General features: G+C 35.7%; 2 protein-coding genes across 3 annotated transcripts in view; one reads left to right on the forward strand and one right to left on the reverse strand.

The window, feature by feature from the left end:
- Nucleotides 1–140: 140 nt before the first annotated feature.
- Nucleotides 141–8,195, forward strand: LOC106707517 (exosome RNA helicase MTR4). Its single transcript, XM_045680699.1, has 18 exons — nucleotides 141–320; nucleotides 400–540; nucleotides 651–893; nucleotides 1,073–1,247; nucleotides 1,426–1,537; nucleotides 1,742–1,944; nucleotides 2,362–2,605; nucleotides 2,750–2,940; nucleotides 3,252–3,353; nucleotides 4,058–4,231; nucleotides 4,481–4,583; nucleotides 4,658–4,830; nucleotides 5,549–5,740; nucleotides 5,830–6,071; nucleotides 6,208–6,444; nucleotides 6,861–7,023; nucleotides 7,409–7,571; nucleotides 7,990–8,195. The coding sequence occupies exons 1-18, from the start codon at nucleotides 238–240 to the stop codon at nucleotides 8,145–8,147; spliced, it is 3,099 nt and encodes a 1,032-aa protein (XP_045536655.1). The 5' UTR covers nucleotides 141–237; the 3' UTR covers nucleotides 8,148–8,195.
- A 4,238-nt stretch (nucleotides 8,196–12,433) lies between these two features.
- Nucleotides 12,434–21,505, reverse strand: part of LOC106709316 (voltage-dependent calcium channel subunit alpha-2/delta-3) — a 48,739-nt gene continuing 39,667 nt past the window's right edge. Inside the window, exons 7-26 of one of the 2 annotated variants that reach the window (XM_014501096.2) lie at nucleotides 20,637–20,750; nucleotides 20,087–20,282; nucleotides 19,733–19,869; nucleotides 19,233–19,313; nucleotides 18,435–18,515; nucleotides 18,286–18,360; nucleotides 18,191–18,205; nucleotides 17,972–18,082; nucleotides 17,519–17,732; nucleotides 17,232–17,277; nucleotides 16,814–16,986; nucleotides 16,434–16,524; nucleotides 16,146–16,178; nucleotides 14,813–14,926; nucleotides 14,448–14,709; nucleotides 13,976–14,227; nucleotides 13,780–13,894; nucleotides 13,355–13,673; nucleotides 13,060–13,246; nucleotides 12,434–12,968 (exon numbers count right to left, since the gene is read on the reverse strand). In XM_014501096.2, the coding sequence (XP_014356582.1) occupies nucleotides 12,873–12,968; nucleotides 13,060–13,246; nucleotides 13,355–13,673; nucleotides 13,780–13,894; nucleotides 13,976–14,227; nucleotides 14,448–14,709; nucleotides 14,813–14,926; nucleotides 16,146–16,178; nucleotides 16,434–16,524; nucleotides 16,814–16,986; nucleotides 17,232–17,277; nucleotides 17,519–17,732; nucleotides 17,972–18,082; nucleotides 18,191–18,205; nucleotides 18,286–18,360; nucleotides 18,435–18,515; nucleotides 19,233–19,313; nucleotides 19,733–19,869; nucleotides 20,087–20,282; nucleotides 20,637–20,750 (2,712 nt within the window). In that variant the 3' untranslated portion in view covers nucleotides 12,434–12,872. The remainder of the gene's footprint in view (nucleotides 12,969–13,059; nucleotides 13,247–13,354; nucleotides 13,674–13,779; nucleotides 13,895–13,975; nucleotides 14,228–14,447; nucleotides 14,710–14,812; nucleotides 14,927–16,145; nucleotides 16,179–16,433; nucleotides 16,525–16,813; nucleotides 16,987–17,231; nucleotides 17,278–17,518; nucleotides 17,733–17,971; nucleotides 18,083–18,190; nucleotides 18,206–18,285; nucleotides 18,361–18,434; nucleotides 18,516–19,232; nucleotides 19,314–19,732; nucleotides 19,870–20,086; nucleotides 20,283–20,636; nucleotides 20,751–21,505) is intronic. The other variant, XM_014501097.2, reaches the window with a different exon arrangement.

Consider the following 21,505-nt stretch of genomic DNA (forward strand, 5'->3'; position numbering starts at 1 on the left):
TATTTTGAATTTATAGTAAAAAATAACCATAAATCATGATTAATTTTACGCGAAAAATTTACGATATAATTAATATATCACTCAGTTTTGCTTGGATTTTACAATTTTGTAATGTCTGTTGCTCTCTCATAGAGTAGGTAAGACGTAAATGTTGAAATGAAAAATTAAACATGCAAGTTTAAGTGCGATGCAAACACGCTTTTGTAATTTTGTAAAATATTTGTAAACATAAAAAGAATGGAGCAAGTCGAAGATTTATTTGATTGTTTTGAAGAAAGTGCTGAAGATACGGCTGAAATCGAACTTCCAAAAGGAGTCTTGTTAGTGGCACTATAACCTACTACTTATCTAGTTATGTACAACTTATTGTTATTTTTATTGGATATTTTGTTATTTTAGACGTGAATCTAAAGAACCCAAAAATTCAAGTAATAAACGATCGCACGAACAAGTTGAGTACGCTGATACTACAGAGACTAAAAGACCAAAACAAGATGATGATGAGGAAGAAGACGAGGCAGATCTCCTCGCTGACTTAGAGTAAGGCCTTTTTAAGGTTAAATTGGTTAAAACATAGACTATTGACGGTCGAGTGACTTCAAGAAAAGTTCCTTTGATTACTTTTGATTGTGTACCTTTTCGTTTTTCAGTTTGGATGTTTTAAAATCTCGTATTGTTATACATACTTTAGAAACAAGCGATGGTTGTACACATGAGGTGGCCATACCACCAGGTCACGAGTATGTTCCATTGGCACCCATCTCTGCTGAACCTGCTAAACAATACAGTTTTATACTAGATCCCTTTCAAAAAGAAGCACTGCTGTGTATAGACAACTTACAATCTGTTTTAGTGTCGGCACACACATCTGCTGGGAAAACTGTCGTAGCAGAGTAAGTTAATGTTTTAGTATGCATCAATTAAATGCCTTTTACTGAAAATAGTCGTCTACTAAAGATCACTACAAGATTAAGTCTGACACATTTACATAATCTTAACCACAGAAAACACTTTTACTATTTTAACACTTCTTAACTCTCAATTTATACTACAACTATGTTCTATTCAATAGGTATGCAATAGCTCTTTCATTGAAGAATAAACAAAGAGTGATATATACCACCCCAATCAAGGCGTTGTCAAATCAAAAATACAGGGAGTTTTCTGAAGAGTTTCAAGATGTAGGATTGATCACCGGCGATGTTACAATCAATTCATCAGCTTCATGTCTGATAATGACAACAGAGGTGACTTAAGACTTTATTTTATTAAACTTTTTGATGTCTATATTTTTTCTATTCTCTCATTTAAATAAAATTATTTGGCTATAAAAGTAGTGTTCTATTGAATGATTACAATTTTATGTTTTGTATAAATTATATCTACAGATTTTCAATTTTTAATTTTAACTTTTTATAATTTCAGATTTTAAGAAACATGCTGTATAGAGGATCAGAAATAATGAGAGAAGTTGGATGGGTTGTGTTTGACGAAATTCATTACATGAGAGATAAAGAAAGAGGAGTTGTATGGGAAGGTAAATATATATATTTTTTTTTGTTGTAATCATTTCATAGGCAACAGTTTTGTGTTGTTTTTTCAAAGACAATGAGAAGGATGCAGTTCTTTTTTTTGAGTGTAAATCTATGGTTAGCCATAATTAATTTGGATATTATGTAAAAACCTTTAACCAGTCTTTTGCTTAATATAATGGACAAAATCTTTGTTCTTTTTCTTTCAGAAACATTAATTCTCTTGCCGGATAATGTGCATTATGTGTTCCTATCTGCCACTATCCCTAATGCGCGTCAGTTCGCAGAGTGGGTATGCAGATTGCACTCTCAGCCCTGTCACGTAGTGTACACCGAGTATAGACCTACTCCGCTTCAACATTACATATTCCCTGCTGGTGGTGATGGAATACATCTTGTTGTTGATGAGAAGGTAATTATAATACAAATAGTTTTAAAGAAAAACAAGATCAACATTCTTTCCTATAAATCACACATTAAACCTTAAACTTGACAATAATTTAATGCGATAATATGCTTTAAATATAGTGAAATGGAGTGGAAAATAAAACAGAAGTCTTCTCTCCCTCTCTGCGCATCGTTTCCTCACTCCTGAGGGTCGCGACCTCTCCTCTTGACCATCTCGCGAAGGGTGGTTCTCTTACTAACATTATAAATGCGAATGGATGAATGTTAGAAGGTATATTTGGAACAGTTCAATGGATCTTGATGCAATTTGACATAGATATAGAACATAGTCTGGAAGAACAAATAGGCTACTTATTTTTTAATACCGCATGTACGGAGTCGCAGGCGACAGCCAATAATACAATATATTGTCATATAACAGGGTCAATTCAAAGAAGACAACTTCAACACAGCGATGGCGGTGCTGAGCAATGCAGGTGACGCGGGTAAGGGTGAGCAGCGAGGTCGGCGTGGCGGAGTCATGCGCGGCAATAACAAGGCCAATATATTCAATATCGTCAAAATGGTCATGGAAAGAAATTTCGCACCCGTCATCATATTTAGTTTCAGCAAGAAAGATTGTGAGGCTTACGCTATGTTGATGGCCAAATTGGACTTTAATACAAGTAAGTAAGAAGTGTTCAGTGATTCAGCAACAAGATATGACCACTTTCAACATTTTTTTTAATACTTTTTGACCACATAAATTCATAATGCATATGTATCTTGTCAGTCGAGTATGTTGTTAAAATATATTTAAACTATTTAAGTTGAAGAGAAGAAGTTAGTGGACGAGGTGTTCAACAACGCGATGGACATCCTGTCGGAGGAGGACCGCAAGCTGCCGCAGGTGGAGCACGTGGTGCCGCTGCTGCGACGCGGCATCGGCATCCACCACGGAGGCCTGCTGCCCATACTCAAGGAGACCATAGAGATACTCTTCAGTTTAGGACTTATAAAGGTAGGTACAGTCGAGGATGGTTATTCCCTACCCATCATCATAATGCCATATTCCTACCCATTTGGAAAACTCATCTAATGACGCTCACAATTTAATTGGATAAAAAACGTGTAATATACTTGCTAAAACTAGCTTGCTGTATGATATTTAATCCTAAGTGGGAAGGGAATTAAACTCTTTAACTGTTCTGTCGTCTGTTCGCCACATGTCAATAATAAAATAATTGACTTGCATCTCACATGAACTGAAACGCCCCTAATTACAAATAAACAATTAGATGCCATGGTTTGATCAATTATGCCACATTTCAGGCACTGTTCGCCACTGAAACATTTGCTATGGGCCTCAACATGCCCGCCAGGACTGTGGTGTTCACCAACTGTCAGAAATTCGACGGAAAGGACTTTAGATTCGTAAGTATCTTGTGAAATATAATGACTAACAATATTAATAGTTTAAAAATGTCATAGAAAATGTTATACATAACACTTGCCGTCAACTTCATCTTGGAGGAATTAAAAAATATACCCTATTTCATCTGGGGATAGAGTAGCTTCCAACGGTGAAAGATTTTTTCAACTTGGTTCAGTAGTTTCAGATTTTATTCAATGCGAACAGACAATCAAATCTTTCCTCTTTATAATATTACTGTCGTCCGCGACTTCGCCTGCGCGGAATTAAAAAAAAACTAAGTAGTCCATGTGTTCTTCCAGACTATGTTCTACATCTGTGCCAAATTTCATCAGGGTCCATTGGACCATTCCTGAGATACATTCAAATATACATCCATCCATGTAAACTTTAATATTAGTAAGTTTAAATTATACCCTACTAATATAGAATTGAATGTTTAGATGCATGAATGTTTGTCTGAAGGTATCTCCGGAACGGCTGTATGGATCTCTATGAAATTTAGTATAAAGGTAGAGCATAATCTGGAAGAACATATAGGCTATTCATTAATTTTTTTTTAATTCGACGCGGACGAAGTCGCTGGTGACAGCTAGTAGATAAAATAAACGCGATGTTTTCTTAATTTGAACATCATTTATCTTCGTCTTCTGACTTCGAATCGGTTCCCTGTCGGCTGTATGACTCCGTTTATTATATTTTTCAGATAACCTCAGGTGAGTACATTCAGATGTCAGGTCGCGCGGGACGACGAGGTTTGGATGACAAGGGTATCGTCATCCTCATGATAGACCAGAAGATCACGCCAGCGGTCGTCAAAACTACAGTACAGGGCAAAGCTGACCCTATTAACTCCGCCTTCCATCTTACTTATAATATGGTATGTTTATACAAAATCATTTAATATTAAATATTTACCATAAATATAGGGTGTTTTGGAGATACCTTAGTTTGCAATTTAATTTACTTTATTGAAAAAAATATTTTATACATTAGAAGAGATTTTATTTTTTCAAGTCAGTGATTTTTTTATGTACTAAGAGACCTAGAAAGAATGAGGACAAACCTAGATGGAAGATGGAGGAGGAGGTTGGAGGAAATAAGTGTGGTAATTGTTTTTTTTTTTTAGGTGCTTAATTTGTTGCGAGTGGAAGAAATAAATCCTGAATATATGTTAGAGAGGAGTTTCTTCCAGTTTCAAAATCAAGCCTCCATTCCAGATCTCATTGACAGTATGTATTGAAAAGAAAAATTAAAACACATTTTTTTTAAGTTATATTTTCGTAATTTTATTGTAAATTTCCAGAGGTGACAGAAAAACAGAAGCAGTATGACAAATTATCGTTAGATCAGGAAAAGTCTATAGCGGAGTACTGTGGGATACGAGCCCAGCTCGATCTGCTGGCTGCCAAGTTCCGAGGGTTCATCACCCGTCCAGAGTACCTCAAACCTTTCCTGCAGCCAGGCAGACTGGTCAAGGTACCATTTTAATCTTAATTGTTACCTGAATGTAAATATACAGTTGACAGTGGTAGATCCTGCAACAAAAATATTTATTGGGTGCAAGAATGGGTCAGGTCGACTGGTGAAATACCACAACCACACAGAAGACAGGTGTGAAGTGAAAGTAATTCCAAGTACAGTCTGATGAGTGTGGTGCTGGAGGCCTAATTTTAGTCCACGTTCCCTTCCCACCCTTTTCTTATAAGGAGAGGATGGGTAAGTGGAGTGAATTTGACGGAGGAAGGGACGCATAGGAAGTGGATATATCTTTTAGAGCGTCCCCTCCTCTGTCGATTAAAGGTAGGAAACGCATCTGCAATTGTGGATGTCTATGGGCAGCGGTCGCTTCGCTGTTTAGGCGGATCAAGATGACCGCTTGCTCGTATGTCACCTTGTTATATAAAAAAACTTATATTTTAAACTAGCTTTTACCCGCGACTCTGTCCGCGCGGAATAAAAAATAGAAAACTGGGTAATTATCGTATGTCCGTTTCCTGGTTCTAAGCTACCTGTCCACCAATTTTCAGTGAAATTGATTCAGCCGTTCTTGAGTTATAAATAGTGTAACTAACACGACTTTCTTTTATATATATAGATTAGACATGTATTGTTAAATACTTGTATTATGTAAGTCTTTTAAACGTATTTCTGGATTTTCTTTAGCAGCATAATAATATGGTGTTTTCTTCGACAGGTAAAAACAGAGAAACACGAATACGACTGGGGTATAATAGTGAATTTCAAACATAACACAGCCAAAGGCAAGAAGCAGAAGGAGGAGAACCCTCTGACAGCGGAGCAGGCCATCATTGTGGATATACTTCTGCATGTCAAGAAATGGGAGCCCTCTGATCTGGACACCAAGTTCCCGTGTCCGCCAGGCGAGGTATTTTTTTATTTCCAGGAAGTAACCTAAAAAAAATTTGATTTTTTCATATATTTGTCTAGTTATTAATTTAAATTACTTTGTTTTAGACTGGTGAAGTGGAAGTAGTACCAGTTTTACATACACTTATAAATCAAATAAGTTCTCTTCGAGTTTACTATCCTAAAGATTTAAGACCACCTGATAACCGCAAGTCAGTTCTCAAGACAATAGGCGAAGTCAAAAAACGTTTCCCCAAAGGACCTCCGTTACTGAATCCTATAAAAGATATGAAAATTGATGACCCAGTATTCAAGAAGTGTGTGGAAAATATTAAGATATTGGAAGAAAAGTAAGTCAATGTTATATTTGTAGATGTTTATGTACTTTTTGCAATTCACTAACTAGCGTAACTTGTCAATTTATATTTTTACTTTAATTCAATTTTCTCTACAGAAAAAAATAAACTCTTGCGTAATTTTTTTTAGACTTTATGAACATCCTTTACACAAAGATGAAAATCGAACCACGTTGATCTCAGCTTACGAAAAGAAACAAGAGTATTTAGAAGAATTAAACACAGCGAAGGCGGAGCTGAAGAAAGCTAAGAGTATACTGCACATGGATGAGCTGAAGAAAAGGAAACGAGTCCTCAGACGACTGGGATATTGTACCACATCTGATGTTATACATTTAAAAGGTCGGATAGCCTGTGAACTAAGCAGGTATGGACAATATTTGACTCTTTCTAAATATAAATTTCTCGTTAAAATTATTATATTTAAAAAAAAGAATAATATGAGAATTTAATTTTCTAATAGATGGCGTTAGACAGTAAAATTTTACTTAAATAAAATCATATATATATATTTTTTTAGTATTTCTTACTAAACATAAAACATTACAGAAATAAATTGTAAGTACTGAGTCAAAGACTAAATTTGCAAGAGTAATAGTTCCTGAGTAAAGTGTACCACAATTTAAAACATTGTGGGAGTATCTATACATACATATATTTTATACATACATACATAGTATACATAGATTAGTTATATAAAAGTTCGTAAATGAGTAAAATTGAAAGATATTTTGCAGTAGATTTGTATTTGCAAATAATTAAGATTGTAACATTGTCTGTCAGTGCGGATGAGTTGTTGCTGACTGAGTTGATCTTCAACGGGGTGTTCAACTCGTTGTCAGCTGAGCAGAGTGCATCTCTGGTGTCATGTTTTGTGTGTGATGAGAACGCCTCCCAGGACTCCAACACCGGCGAGGAGCTGCGCGGAGTTCTGCGCCAGCTGCAGGTAACTCCTTAAATAGCCACGTTCAGTCTTTGACTGTTGATCAGCTCATATATACATATAAAATTGGTGTGTCTGCATGTTAATTTCGAATTAAAAAAGTAATATTTCGTGTATGTGATGTATTTGCTTTATCTAAAGGGGAAAGTCTATCTAAATGTTTGTCTGTCTGCCTACCTGTCTGTCTGCCTGTCTTTCTGTCTGTCAGTCCGTAAGCCGCGTTTGTTCCAAGTAATCTCTGGAATGGTTGGACCGATTTTGACGAGACTCACAGGAAGTAGCTGGATGAATATATGAATAGCCTTTTTTAAATTATCTGCGGACGAATTCGCGGGCGAGCGCTAGTTTTATATGAAGTATACAGTGTACAGTGTGACGTGTTGCGCAGGAGTTCGCGCGGCGCATTGCCAAGGTGTCGATAGACTGCAACATGCAGCTGGACGAGGACGAGTACGTCGCCAAGTTCAAGTGCACCCTCATGGACATCGTGCTCGCCTGGTGCAAGGGGGCCACCTTCTTAGATATATGCAAGATGACTGATGTCTTTGAAGGTTAGTGCATACAAATTTATACTTTATTTCATAGGGAACAAGTGTTAATTTTGTATACATTACTACCTAGGTCATTTCTTAATGGTGATTTACTGAGATAAGTTGTTGAAGATTTGGTGTTTGGAATTTTTCTTAGATGGTAGCACTTGACAAATAAATTTTGTCATTGTTTTGTAATTAACACATTCACTGCCTTATTTGCTTGGTGAATTCACTTGAATACGAAGAAAAAATAATGGCACGAGATGTGTTAATCCAGCGATTCCCAAAAGAGACAATCTTCAAATTTCCCGCTGCTTTTATTTTTTTTAATGTTGAAAAACCAAAACAAAACCCATCAAAACCAGTAAGTTGAAGGACGCGTCTAAAAGAAAAAAAGTTTAAGAATCTGTATTAACGATTATGTATGATTTTTTAGGATCAATAATAAGATGCATCCGTCGCTTGGAAGAGGTGTTACGTCAGCTGTGTCAGGCCGCCAAGAGCATTGGTAACACTGACCTTGAAGAGAAGTTCTCTTCAGCCATCACGATGCTCAAGCGAGACATTATATTTGCAGCCAGTTTGTACATGTAAATGTACTATGACTTAAATATATATAAATTAAGTGATTTAATAAATAATTTACAATATAATTTTAGTTTTATTTTTTATCTTTCCGATTGAATGAAAATTCAGTCATAACCTTTTAAATCCACACCCGAAATTGTTGTAATCATGTTTTCTCTATATTTTCAAATCGAATAAAAAGGATAAAAGTATTTACTTCCCAATGACATTATCTTATATGTATACTAGCTGTCGCCCGCGACTCCGTCCGCGCGCAGTTAAAAAACAAAAAATGGGGGGGGGGGTTTTATGAAAAATAGATGTTGGCCGATTCTCAGACCTACTGAATATGCTCACAAAATTTCATGAGAATCGGTCAAGCCGTTTCGGAGGAGTACGGTGACGAAAACTGTGACACGAGAATTTTATATCTATCTATATAAAAGAAAGTCGTGCTAGTTACACTATTTATAACTCAAGAACGGCTGAATCGATTTGACTGAAAATTGGTGGGCAGGTAGCTTAGAACTAGGATACGGACATAGGAACTTTTTTATCTTGTGTGCATTTTTTTTATTCGCGGAACGGAATCGCGGGTAAAAGCTAGTTCACAGATAAATGAATTGAATATTTTCAAATGAAACATCATCACAATGTTATAAGAGAACTTTATTGTAATTACTGTATATCTATAGCATGAATTTGCAAATAACAAAAAAAGAATAATAATAATAGTATTTCACTAGAATTACACTAGATAACCATTTTCAGAGTCGGCCGCGCCCAAAATTACAACAACTATATCCTTTTTAAATATATCATTAAATAATTTTAAAATTAAATCAATTTTTATGAACAATTACTAGATATAAATTTGAAGACCGTCAATATATTTATTGTATAAATTTTTATAATTACTTCTAAGAAGCGTAACGAGATTACGGCCGACGAACGTTTTTTAAATAAAACGATTATTTTTTTACATACATTGTTAATTTTTAAAATTCGAAAATTCCAAATATAGATTAAAATTTAACTAAATAGAAATAGAATGTTGTATTTGGACAGGCATTAAGAAATCTAGTATACAGAATAATTAACAAAACCAAAAAAAAATAACATTAAAAAATCGTACAACGTTAGTGAACGTGGCTCTATTGTAGACATCACTTTTTACTTAAACTTATTTATCGTAAAAATTATATTTTTGATATGTCGTAAAGGGATCGCTTTTAATGTCCGAGATGATTCTTCAAAAATAAACTCTTAAAGTTAACTTTGACATATTAAACATTCTTATCAAAATGCCGCAATGAAATGTACGTGAAATGTAAAAGTTTATTTCTATCGCTTATAAGATTGATGTAAAAAGCACAACTAGAATTCAATGAATTTAATTTAGATTGTTGAAGTCACTTTATAAACTTCTCAGGACAATTATTAACGTAACTATTCACATTTATAGCCAGTATACAGATACATTATGTTAAAACATCGAGATTGAAAGCTTTTAGAAAAACTTTAAATGCATGAAGTATGGTTTAAAAGTTTAATCGGAAATGAGTCTTCGATGGATTGTATAAATATTTATACCACACAATACTTAACAAATAGACGTTGTCACTTAATCAAACATAGCACTTATTTATAAACTAACAGTGGGTCGACTTCATACTTGTATTGACACATTGTCTCTGTCATTTTTAAAGTAAGGGATGACAATATGTTTCAATACAAGTTTCACTGCAGTCGAAACACAGTGACAAACGTATTTTAATTATCACACACTAAAACGACACTCAAAACGTCCCCTTTAGAACAAATTTTACAGTATAATGAGATCACAAATGGAAAACATCCAAAAATCCTTATTCTATAGTCTCATTTGGTGCCTGAATTGATATGTCCATAAACTAAACGCGAAACGAACTCTATTCCTGTCTATATTTTGCGTAACTAAACGAGGTATTTGTTTTATTTCTATACTTACATAGAATTAAAACCCGCTAAGTACGCCCGCGGCGCGTCTCCCGAGCTCCTAGACTATAGTAAGTACAAATACGCTATTATTATCGTTTAATACTTAAAAGTTACAGTAAAACACACGATCTGCGCGCTCGACTGTTTTGGAAGACTCGTCGCTTACCATGGCGAGGCCAGGGAGACAAAATAAATTATGTAAACAAACAGAAAATTGCTATTTCATATCAATAAACTGAGAAGTTAATAACACCTCTCTCTGCTTTCACATTTAATTGCAATTTATCTTTTGCTTAGAAATGACATTGCATGAATTAAAATTAGTAGACCATTTTATTCTAGCAGGTAATCGTTTGTTTACATAATTTATAACGTCTCTTTGGCTTCGCTACAGAAACATATTCAATACTTTACCAGTCGCTCGCCGCACAATAGAAACGAACTCTATACCAAATAATCAGCTTTGTAATGTATGAATTCATTTATACAAAATGTACACAATCCAAAAGCGCCCCGATAACTCTGTTACAGAGGTTATGAAAATCTAAGTATTGTTCTACACGATTGATTTATTTAAAAAACAGTAATACCTTAGAGAATTACATGTTGAAAAGTTTTTATTTTTACCAGAACTAAAGTGATCAAAAATGCTTTATGCTGGATACAGTAAGAAAATTAATGATGACGTAAAATTAATTCTTTATACTATATCTAAAAAAAAAACAAAAAAAGGAACGTCTTTTATTTCCATTTTAACCTACATTCAGCATTCGTTATCCGGCTCACCGCTGTCCACAATTTATTTTTTTAATTTATAAATATCGGTTCCTTTAAAACCATATGGTTAGAACAGTGGCTGTGGTTTGGCACACGAAAAGCGAGAACTATTCATAAGAAACCTCCGATTTTTGTACTATTTCAGACGATTGCATTTTTCGCTTAATGGTGTAATTTTTTTTATTATTTCATATAAACGCAATCGGTTAAATTAATAAAACATTTTATTTTTTAATATAAAAGCTGTGAATTTTATCTAGCAACGATAACTTATTATTTAACATTTTTAATATATAATTTATTTTATGGACAACAGCAAGCTGTAAGGTGTATGTTCACGTTGATAACATCACTAGAGACCGACCACAATAACATGAGAATTGAATGATGAATCATACTGTAGCTGAAGTCAAAGGAGGTTAAAAGTGTAGGCCCCTCTCGTGTTACCGTGACCGCTTAGTATTTATGAAAAGTTATTTTTATTCTTAACATACATTTATCAGATTTCGACACAAACAAAACAATTCATAGATTAACTGAAATATATTTAGTTCCCACAATCCGAATTCACGTATAAATATGTATATAAATTATTCTGGGATATGAAATATGAAAGCGTAACTAAATAAATGAATACGTAGTATGCAAATTATAGTTAACAATAAATATCTGAATCGTATATTTTTTTTTTCGCGAAACACGTTTCAATAATTTCTTAATAGGCCATTAAATTTAGGAAAGATATTTACAATAATGATTAAATTGTGTACAATTTCAAATTACAACATTACTAACATTAGATGAGAAATTGTGTAACCATTTAAGAACAAGACTGGCCAGAAAAGGCGGCGCCGCGAATACGTCTTTTAAAAAACATATATTTTTTATCAATAATTCCATGGTTGGTTCATATAATTATGGACAAACTAGTGTCATAAAACAAATAAAGTTTGTTTTTACCTAATCTAATAATACTTTCTGTATCATATCGAAAATACGCAATATCTAAAGATGTCAGAAATAGATTTAATTTGAATCTATTATTAAAAATTACCATTTATTTAACAAGTATTGTCATTGTTGATTCCGTTCCAGAAAATTCTATCACTTTCCATTTAGTCATCAAATTGTTTTTAGAAAACAAATAATGATGAACAAATGTGCTTATAATCAATAATATTTAAGATTTATAAACTAGTAGTAAACAATTAATATCAAATAATACCGTTTTTAAAATAATAAAAACGTTAGTTGCGCGGCGTCGCTTCGGCTGAATGAACACTTTACAATATATTATGTAAGTACACTGGCACACGTAAATACATATAGCAAAAAAGTAACTACAAAACATTACAATCCTTTTATATTTACATCGAAACTAGGCGTCTAAATTATTTTTCCGAGTAATTTGAATGATAGACACTGAAAGAAATTGAATGACTCAACATAGGTATATTTCTCTAAAAACTGTTTTAAACGATATTATAAATTTTACATTAATTTATTTTGTCAATACCTATAACATTAGCTATAATTTTTAAGATCTTCAAGTTTGCGATAATCTTCAATTAAATATAACAAGATATTATTTTCTTTTCCTACCTAATGTTTAAACGTATCGTTACAATAGAGATGACGACGACTTAACAGAGAATGGGGAGATTATTTCGAATACAATGTTAATCTAATCGAAGTTGGTTCCTGTCGCGAGACAGGAAAAGTTCATTTGGTCGGACCAAAACTTCAGTCGATTGTATCGAGCCACGCGCTCCCAGGGAGAGGGCGTGGCGGCCACCTGCAATCCTGTCACAGTATACACACGAACCGTCCATTGCGCACATAAACAATACTGAATAACATTCTAAATGGCGAAGCTCATCAATGTCTTTGTTGTAGCAAATCGAACCATTCACGTTGTATTTGACACGTATCTTAAGCCGTGTGGTGTCGTGGAGCTGGGGTGTGCGAGCAGTCCGCGAGCGCGGCCGGGCAGAGTCACGTGGCGAGCGCTAGCCACGTCGCCACCGTCAGCACCAGAGTGTTCAGCGGCCGGAACGATACACCGCGCCCACACGACTGAATTTCAATTTCCTGGAAAAAAGCCATTGATTTTAAAATAAACTTAGGTCCCGGTTAAAAATCAATGTATGAATGTGCAGTGAACATGGCGAGTAACAATCACCTCGGGGTGATAGGAGCCGCAGTGCTTGGGGCGGCGTCGGTGCGCGCGTGGCGCGTGGCGGCGGCAGGCTGCACGTGGCGGGGCTTCTCGGGCGCGCACGTCCAGCCGCTTAGCGCCGCACGGGCACAGCGTATCCACCACCAGGAGAATTAGGTTGCTGTGGGGGATCTTCTGCACGCTGAACGGCCTAAAGAAAATTTAATAATATGTCAGTCGATTAAACGTAGGCAACGGAACGGTTCTTATTTTAAGGAAAGTTTTTAAAACAGCTTAACTTTTACCTTTCGCAACTTACCTTTCGCAACCAGAATTGTGACAGTTCGTGAGTTTTCCTTTCAAAGGTTGCGCTGTGTTTAGCCGAGCGGACTGCAGGCTGAAGAGCTCGGCGCTGGTGTCGCAGGGACGCACGGCGGCTGAGCGCGCGGCTTCGCGTGGCGCCTCTCGCGGCGCGCTCTCGCGCTCCTCCCAGCCCTCGCGGCCTTCTCGCCCCTCTCGACCCTCTCGCCCCACCGCCGTTCCTCCGGACCCGTCCACTATGATCTCATATGGTCCGGGGTCACGACTCACATCTTCATATTCGAGGTCCTCTTTTTCGTAGTCTTCGTAATCGGCATCTGTAAAGGAGCAAGGTAAGTAGAGCATGTATTATATGTACATGGTATAGTTGACAATTATTTGACTACAATTTTCTCAATTTCTACAATATGATGTTAGTTTTACCCAAGTCTTCATCAGCATATTTACTGGAGCGGGCGCGGACTGGTTGCCACAGCGGGAACCACGCGGCCAGCAAGCTCATAAGGTAACCTCCCACCCATGATAGAGGCTTCAACGGCTAAATAAAAAAGTTAACAATAATTATTATAAAATCTACAAATTGTTACTTATACCCTGAGAAATGTGATCACCAATATACCGTTAGCTTGTTGCTGTTTCCGCTGAAGGGGTTCCTTGAATCGGGACATCTGCCCTGGTGGTCGTGCACCGTGACCTTCTTGTAGATCCTGTCCTGCACCAGCGAGTCCATGATGGTGCCGTCCACCTGACCGAAGAAGCGGCCGGTCTGCGCCGTATCCTCCGACAGAATGATGAACCCGTTGTCGTCCAGGATGTAGCAGTCGAGCTCGTCGCCCGCGCACGTCTTCTTACAAACACTACCTGCTGTACACTGAAATTACATTGAATAATTAGCACTTTCATAATACACATGTTAAAAGTACAAGATGTAAAGTAAAGTAATATATTTTTGACCAAAACAAATATGTAATAGGAATACTCGGTTTTAGATTGTTCTTTTACCATTTCTTCTTTTACCGTTCAAATGACGGGTTGATTCTTATTTGATTTTGGTGATAATTTAGTCAATGTACCAAGAAGAAAACGCTTACCGTAGAAGTGACATTAAGGAAATGCTTGACTAATGAGTCTAGCTGGAAGTGCAGGCCGACGACGGCGGCGGGCGCACGGTGCCCGCGGGACTCGACGAAAACTGCGTGCGTGGCCATCACATGGTGCGGGGGCGCCGGCTCCGAGTCCGCCTCGCGGAACGGCACCGAGAACACGAAGCTCTCTGGCTCCACGCCGTGTTGCTCTACCGCGCGCTTGTACCACTCCGAGTCGAATGCACGCCCATATTTCTCGCTGAAGTGTCTGTATAGACCCCACAAAAATGTAAAATGTACTTTTTTATGGAGAAGAAGCGAGAGACGTGTGTCAGGACCGCGCCAAGTGGAGGTCCGTAATGTTTACTCACGGCTCTGCGGATTCAGATGAGCGCGAGGCGTTGGTATTGTCTGTCCACTTGAGCAGTCCGCTGCGCGTCGCCACGAACGACAGCGTCACCACGAACTTGTGGAAGCGCCCTTGTCTGCAAAGACAATACACGTCAATATCCGCTACCGAATTTGAGCGAAGGATACTAAGGACTTTCACGTTATAATATGGAAACATTTTAAAGGTACTGCTTCTCTTAAAATAATCTTCAAATGAAGTTGATGTATACTGGGATCACTTTATTGTAGAATATATGAGTGTGGCAATTTAATATTTTTAATCCATTAACTTTATCTCGACTTAGGCTCCTATTTTAAATCTTTACGAAAAATGGAATGGATCCAATTCGTCCTCTTCTTAACCAATATAATATGTTTAACTATTCATTTTTATACTTTGTAATGAATCTCTCCTTCTGCTACCTTAACTGTAGAACAATGTTTCTCAAAAAACAACTTATTAGTAACTAAATATTACATTCATCCTTAAATCATAGTGTTTGACAAAATAATTTGAAGATTTGAAATGAGATTGTGCGATATGGAGCTTATATCCTATGGTGATTTCAGAAAAAGTTGGTTTTTGCAAATATTGTATACAAAATTACTGCGTAAAAAATGGTACTTTTAGATCTTTACGTGAAGAAGTTTTTTTTTAGGAATTCTTAGCATTTTCAACTAAAAAAAAATCATATCAAAATACTATCATAGTTTAATAGAAAACTCTCGTATTATTCCTCGACAGCTAGAAAATATACACAAAAAGAGACATAATGGTTAGTACACAGTGTTACCTCATTCCTCGGTTGCTTCTGTTTAAATTAACAAAAAGTATTCAAAAACAAAATTAATTCGTTCTTTGTGAAAACAAAATAAAAGGAATAATAGATTGTTTTTAACGTTTTCTTTCTTTTTTCACTTAGCGACTGGACGAACGAAATTTAACTAATGGCCAGTGAAACGACTGATTTTCAAATGCATAATTTTTTACTACTATAAATTTAGTTACTACCACGAAATGTTTTTTTATGAATTAGCTATAAAATATGATTTTCAAAGGAAACACGTATCGATTCGCTCCAAAATAATGAAAACATGTTTCAAACAAAAGAGAGATAGAAGTAGTCTCTAGAAAGTGTTACAGTTTGGATATTGTACAGAGGACATTATTTCAGGTATGAAAACTATACTAATGATTATCCTTTAGATAAGAGAATGACTCCGAACTAATTTTAGACGATTTCCCATTCAGTGGCTAGCAAAATTACTAACACGATTACTATAAAATTTACTAATATGTTATTTTTACGTTACCTTGTTAGTAGAGCCATTAAAGTCGCTATCGGGCTATTGTGACAAACACATCGAATTAGTGAACGAAATAAAAAAATAAATTAATGTGCTTCAAACGTGATTCGGACACCTATATGTGCTTTACTGTATCATGCAAGTGTTGCAAAATTTTTCAATCGCTTGGTATTTGTTGATAGAATTAATTCCCCGTGATCCATTGCGCGGTTGCTACCAGCGTAGGATTTATCTCTGCGTTATTACAATTTGGTGTATAATGTAAAGCATGCATTGTCACGATCGAATACTTACTGGGAGTGATGATTGGCATGTCCTGTGTGAGCGTCCAATTCTTTTATTACCATTGCGTCCCGAACTAGCGATTGCACTAAAGTTTTGTCACCTGCAAAAATAGATATTATATTTATTTCAATTAATATTATCGATTTCTGCGCTTCCGATGCGAACAACTTACAGTCTTTATTGCAAATCGAAAACAGAAGATCGATATTCTTAGAATACTTTGAATAGAGACCTAATAGTAGATACGCTGTTGATACTTGTCTCAAATAAGGGTCCCTAGTGACCAACCGACTCTATGTACGGCATTAAATGTATTATTAATACTTGCGGGTTTTCAAAATTGAATTTTTCTACTGGTCCTATACATGCTTAACTGTTTCGCTACGTACAATAATAAGAGTCCCTATCCTGCTTCTTGTGCGCGTTGTGCAATGTAAGGGCGCGCGGACGCAGCGACATCCATTTCCAGCCCGGCCGACCCGCGCGAGAGAGGAAATGTAGTAGCTGCTCCTCCGGGCTATTGAACACCTGCTCTGATGTCGACGCGTATTCGCAGTACACCCTACGATAACATGAAATACATTTAATTAGTGCCAAATCGAGCCCTTACAACTAGTGCCAATTAAAGATCTTTGTTACGTCCTTCGTATCAACTGGTATCTAAAAGTTTAACTAGCAATTAAAGTTTAAAAAATGTTTAAAGTTCTACTATTGAATGGTTTTTATAATTTTTTATTTAACTTTTAATTTACTTTATCAATAATTATTAATTATCAATATTATATTTAGAATAATCATAAAACTTACCAGTCAGGATGAACTTTCCAGTTTTCGCCCTTAAAGTATTCTGTGACTGTATGCAAAATATTTTAAAATTATTAATTTTAAGTACTTACTGGAATAATATTTAATTTTTCACCTTATGAAATACTAAAATTACATTTATATCATGTGATAGTTACTTATAAAAAACCATCACATTTCATGGCCTCTCAAACAAGACATTCGACAACAACTAAGAAGTGCTGACGTTTATTTCTACTCTATTAATTGTAGATGAAACTACAAAATCAATGGCTTATCTGGATACAGACCATTGAAGGGGCTGTGCTTGATCTCCTGCTCGGCCTGCAGCTCGTACATGCCGTAGCCGTCGGGCAGCACAACGGCCAGCGAGTAAGGCGTGCCGGCCAGCGGGCTATAGAAGTAGCGCTGCCGGCGCGCCGCCACGCGCCGCATGCCCGCGTATTGCACCTTCACACCGATCTCCGTCTCGCCCTCGCGCTGCTCTATCATGTCGTGACGTAGCTGTACACAAGACATTCAATTTAATTTAACAAAAATCTTTAAAATTTAAAGTGGTCCTGATGGTACGTATTACCTGATTACATAAATATACAACATTATAAACTTCATAATTAATTCGGATAACACACAAATAACTCAGTATTTTAAAAACTCAGACAAGTTAGTGATTTCTTTAGGCATAAGATCCATCTTGGAGGATTTCGTTACGACATGTTAATATTTTCGCAATATTATCTTACGTCTAGCAGCAGCGAGGTGAGATTGACGCGAGAGTTCTCGTCGGAGTCGACTAGTAACTCCACATCAGTTAGGTCTACGCTGGAGTACAACGGACGGAGAGTTTCTGTGTACTGAAATATTCAAAAAAATACATCAAAATTTTAATATTTTATACGTCAAACATTGACTTACTAATTTGTTATAGTTCTAAATTTATTTATTTCAACATTGGTATTTACCTCCTCGTTTGTGTGCTGTAAAGAAAAGAAACACCATTTAGTTATAAATTATTATTGCATTGCAAAATAAATAAATAAATTTTATACGGACATACCAATGGCCTTAAATCTGGATGATACAAAACATGCCCGTTGTTATCCACCATAAAAGAATATCCATTTACACCCAACTGAAATAAAATAATTATATAAATTAAAATAACTAATTTTATGCACAAGTTAAGTCATTCAAAGTAAAATGTACCTTATACGGTGGCACGAGCTTCTTTATTTGATCGACAGGTACATCGGTGCCAACAACTCCAAGTAAATTGGCTTCCCTTTGCTGAAATAATTTAATTAAATTAGAAAATATCTAGGAAATTTCATTTTTGTAAATTATCAAATTAATTAGATTTTATTTGTAGCTAACCAGTTACGTATAGTAACAGATTTTTTTGTTCTATGTTATAGATAGTTTTTTTGTTCTAAGAAAAAGTCACTAGAGCATTATCTAGTTATAGAAGCAGATATACGGTTTCGTATAGAGTATTCGTAGTGTATCTATAATCCCCGTATCTAGGCCTCGTTTCGTAAGAAGGTATTAGAAAATAAGCCGTCACACGAATCCTTGAATGTCGCATATTATATTTTTCTTGTTTGTAACCACATATCTTAAGTTATTTTCTACAAAATAGCTCTAAACGTATAAAACATTATAGACATTTGGTAGTAAAAAAAGAGTTCTGGTGGCAAAAAAATTTAGATCCTAACAAACGTTCGTAGCAAGAAAATAAGACGCAAAGCCCGTAGAAAAATACCACAAATACAAAAATAACAATCTTACTAATAATTATAAATGCGCAAATTTAGATGAATGGATATTTGGTAGAACGGATCAACTGATCTTAATGAAATTTACATAGGATACGTATTCAGTTTTTTTTTAATTACACGCAGTCGGTGTCGCGGTCGACAGCTAGTACGTATATCTAATAATGATGACATAACTACCTTATATTAAGCTCACAACGTTTTATATAAGTATATTTAAACTACTTACAGTATGATTTCTCCTGTCGAAAATTGGCACAGTAACTGACGTCATCAACTGACCCATCCCATCGTCAGCTAAACTGCTACTCTGGTGGTGAAAATGAAAATATTTCAGAAATAAAATCCAGAATAAAAAACAAAAAACAAAGTTGCGTCTCAAATAGTTTAATAAAATAAAATTTAATTTAATTAAAATACACTTTTTACTAAGAATTACCAACAGAATGCAACAAATTAAGAACATAGTAAATATGCAAGCTACAATGTTAACTAGGTTTAATAAAATGCGATGCACTTTAACAACCTAAATCTACAAAATAAATTAAAGACATCTGGTAGTGAGCTTGTTACGGTTTCCGTTTTTACTTATGTTTGTGCTGATTACATTTAGTATATGCTGAGTAAAGTAATATTTAAGACATGTGACGTCATAATTGCGAGTCATAAAGACGTGACTTTTTGTTAATGTACACGAGTAGTATATTTAATGTGTATTGCTCTGCGTACCCTTCCGCCGACGTAAACGGGGCTCCAGTGCACGGGGTGTATGGTCTGATACATGACTAGTGGCCGCGCCAATACCTCCACGAAGTGCAGCACCTTCTGTCTTATCTCTGAGTGCTCGTTTATCGTCACGTGGAATCCTAAACACAATATATTCATGCATAAATGTTCTGTTTCTATAATAATTTGACTAATTAGGGTTCTTCCAATTTAGATGTATGAAACAGATTTTTATTCAAGTATTTTTTACCGTTAACCTTTATACTGCACTTAAGTTCGTAAATAATTAATCTAATATAACCTTTATTTTCATTCTTTCTGTCAGTCAGATTCAGTGCGTCAGTTAAACTACTATACCTTTATTGGTGCATGCCATGTCCTTCATAGTGTGCCCGGAGGCTGCATCTCCAGCGACTCGATACGTGAATATCCTGACGGGCATATGAGGCCAGTTCCAGACGCGGAAGACGCCCTTCACCCCGGCCGCACCGCCGCCCGCGCCTATTACTGCGATCGCCTGGTTGCATTGGCAACCCTGACCCGTGCGGTTGTACTAAGAGAAAAGCGTAAAGACATATATTTTTACGTATTAAGGTCTAGAATATTTTACTTAAAAATAAGGATTTAAATACATTATGATATTTGAATTTTGGTTATCGAGAAGTAGTTACGAAATTAGTGTGTCTTACAAAATTATCCTTACGTCATTGTGTGAAATATATCATGTTAATATTTGCCTTGCATTTGTTATATGGATCGATAAGCGGTCACTAAGGAAGACAATAACTGTGCATGCGATAATTTATATCTTAATATAAATGTTCACACGTATTTTGTACGTACGTTCGTTTTACGTACTCATTTCTATTGTATTCAGATATAGATATAATTTATATTTTAAAATTACCCTGTGTAGTATCTCGAAGGCTGTGGTGAGGGCGCCAGTTAAGTTGGCCGCGCCGCCCGAAGGCTCCGCCGCCCACAGCGCGGTTTTCAGTTCACGCAACGTTTCAGGTACGGCCTGCGGACAATGTTTAATTTTTGCTATTGTAGAATTACAAACACTAAATATTTCTATAACATCATAATTAATAAAATAAAAAAATAAAACTAACAAAACAATTCTTGTAAATAATCTCTAACCTATTTATTACTTTTAATTACTTCTTTTGACAAAAAAATATACTAAATTCTTAACCTTTTATTTTGGGCTTTAAATCTAAATTTTAAATGTGCAAGTTTTATTTAGGATGTGTTAGTGAAGAGTGGCTTTTGAGTGTGGTTTTGTTCGCGTGAGAACATGAGGACCGGCCACTTCTCACCTGACCTTTGCAACTCAGCAGGGTCAAGGACCACTGCTGCCGCTCACTCACTATCCACACATTTTCAAAAGCCACATTTCAAAGCCGTGAAAGTTTGATTCAAACGGAAATTTCACACTGGAAATTTATACGCCAACATGAGCTCCTAAATGTAGAAGTTTTGCTTTTGTCTGCAAATACAAATATTTTATTCGTGAAAAGTTTTTTTGTCTCCTTTTATTTTGATATCATAGTCTTCTGGCAGACGACTAAAAGAAGCCTGTTTATTATACCACAGTGAAAACATTGAAATAAAAACGCAGTCACGCCTTCTTTGAAAAACCAGAAACTACAACGTGTTCTAATACAAGTTTTACGGCAGTTAACTTAATAAACAGAGTAAATATTATATGTAGTCAAATCAGCCTTTTATACGAATTATTGTACGAAACGCAGAAATGTACTAAATCTTAGC

This window comes from Papilio machaon, chromosome 2, assembly GCF_912999745.1.
Source record: "Papilio machaon chromosome 2, ilPapMach1.1, whole genome shotgun sequence".
NCBI lineage: Eukaryota > Metazoa > Arthropoda > Insecta > Lepidoptera > Papilionidae > Papilio > Papilio machaon.

Excerpts from the sequence above, each read along its gene's own strand:
- LOC106707517 (XM_045680699.1), top strand. The coding sequence starts at position 238 with ATGGAGCAAGTCGAAGATTTATTTGATTGTTTTGAAGAAAGTGCTGAA. Across the intron at positions 4,584-4,657 it reads CATTCCAGATCTCATTGACA|AGGTGACAGAAAAACAGAAG; the intron begins GTATGTATTGAA and ends GTAAATTTCCAG. Across the intron at positions 6,072-6,207 it reads ATTAAGATATTGGAAGAAAA|ACTTTATGAACATCCTTTAC; the intron begins GTAAGTCAATGT and ends AATTTTTTTTAG.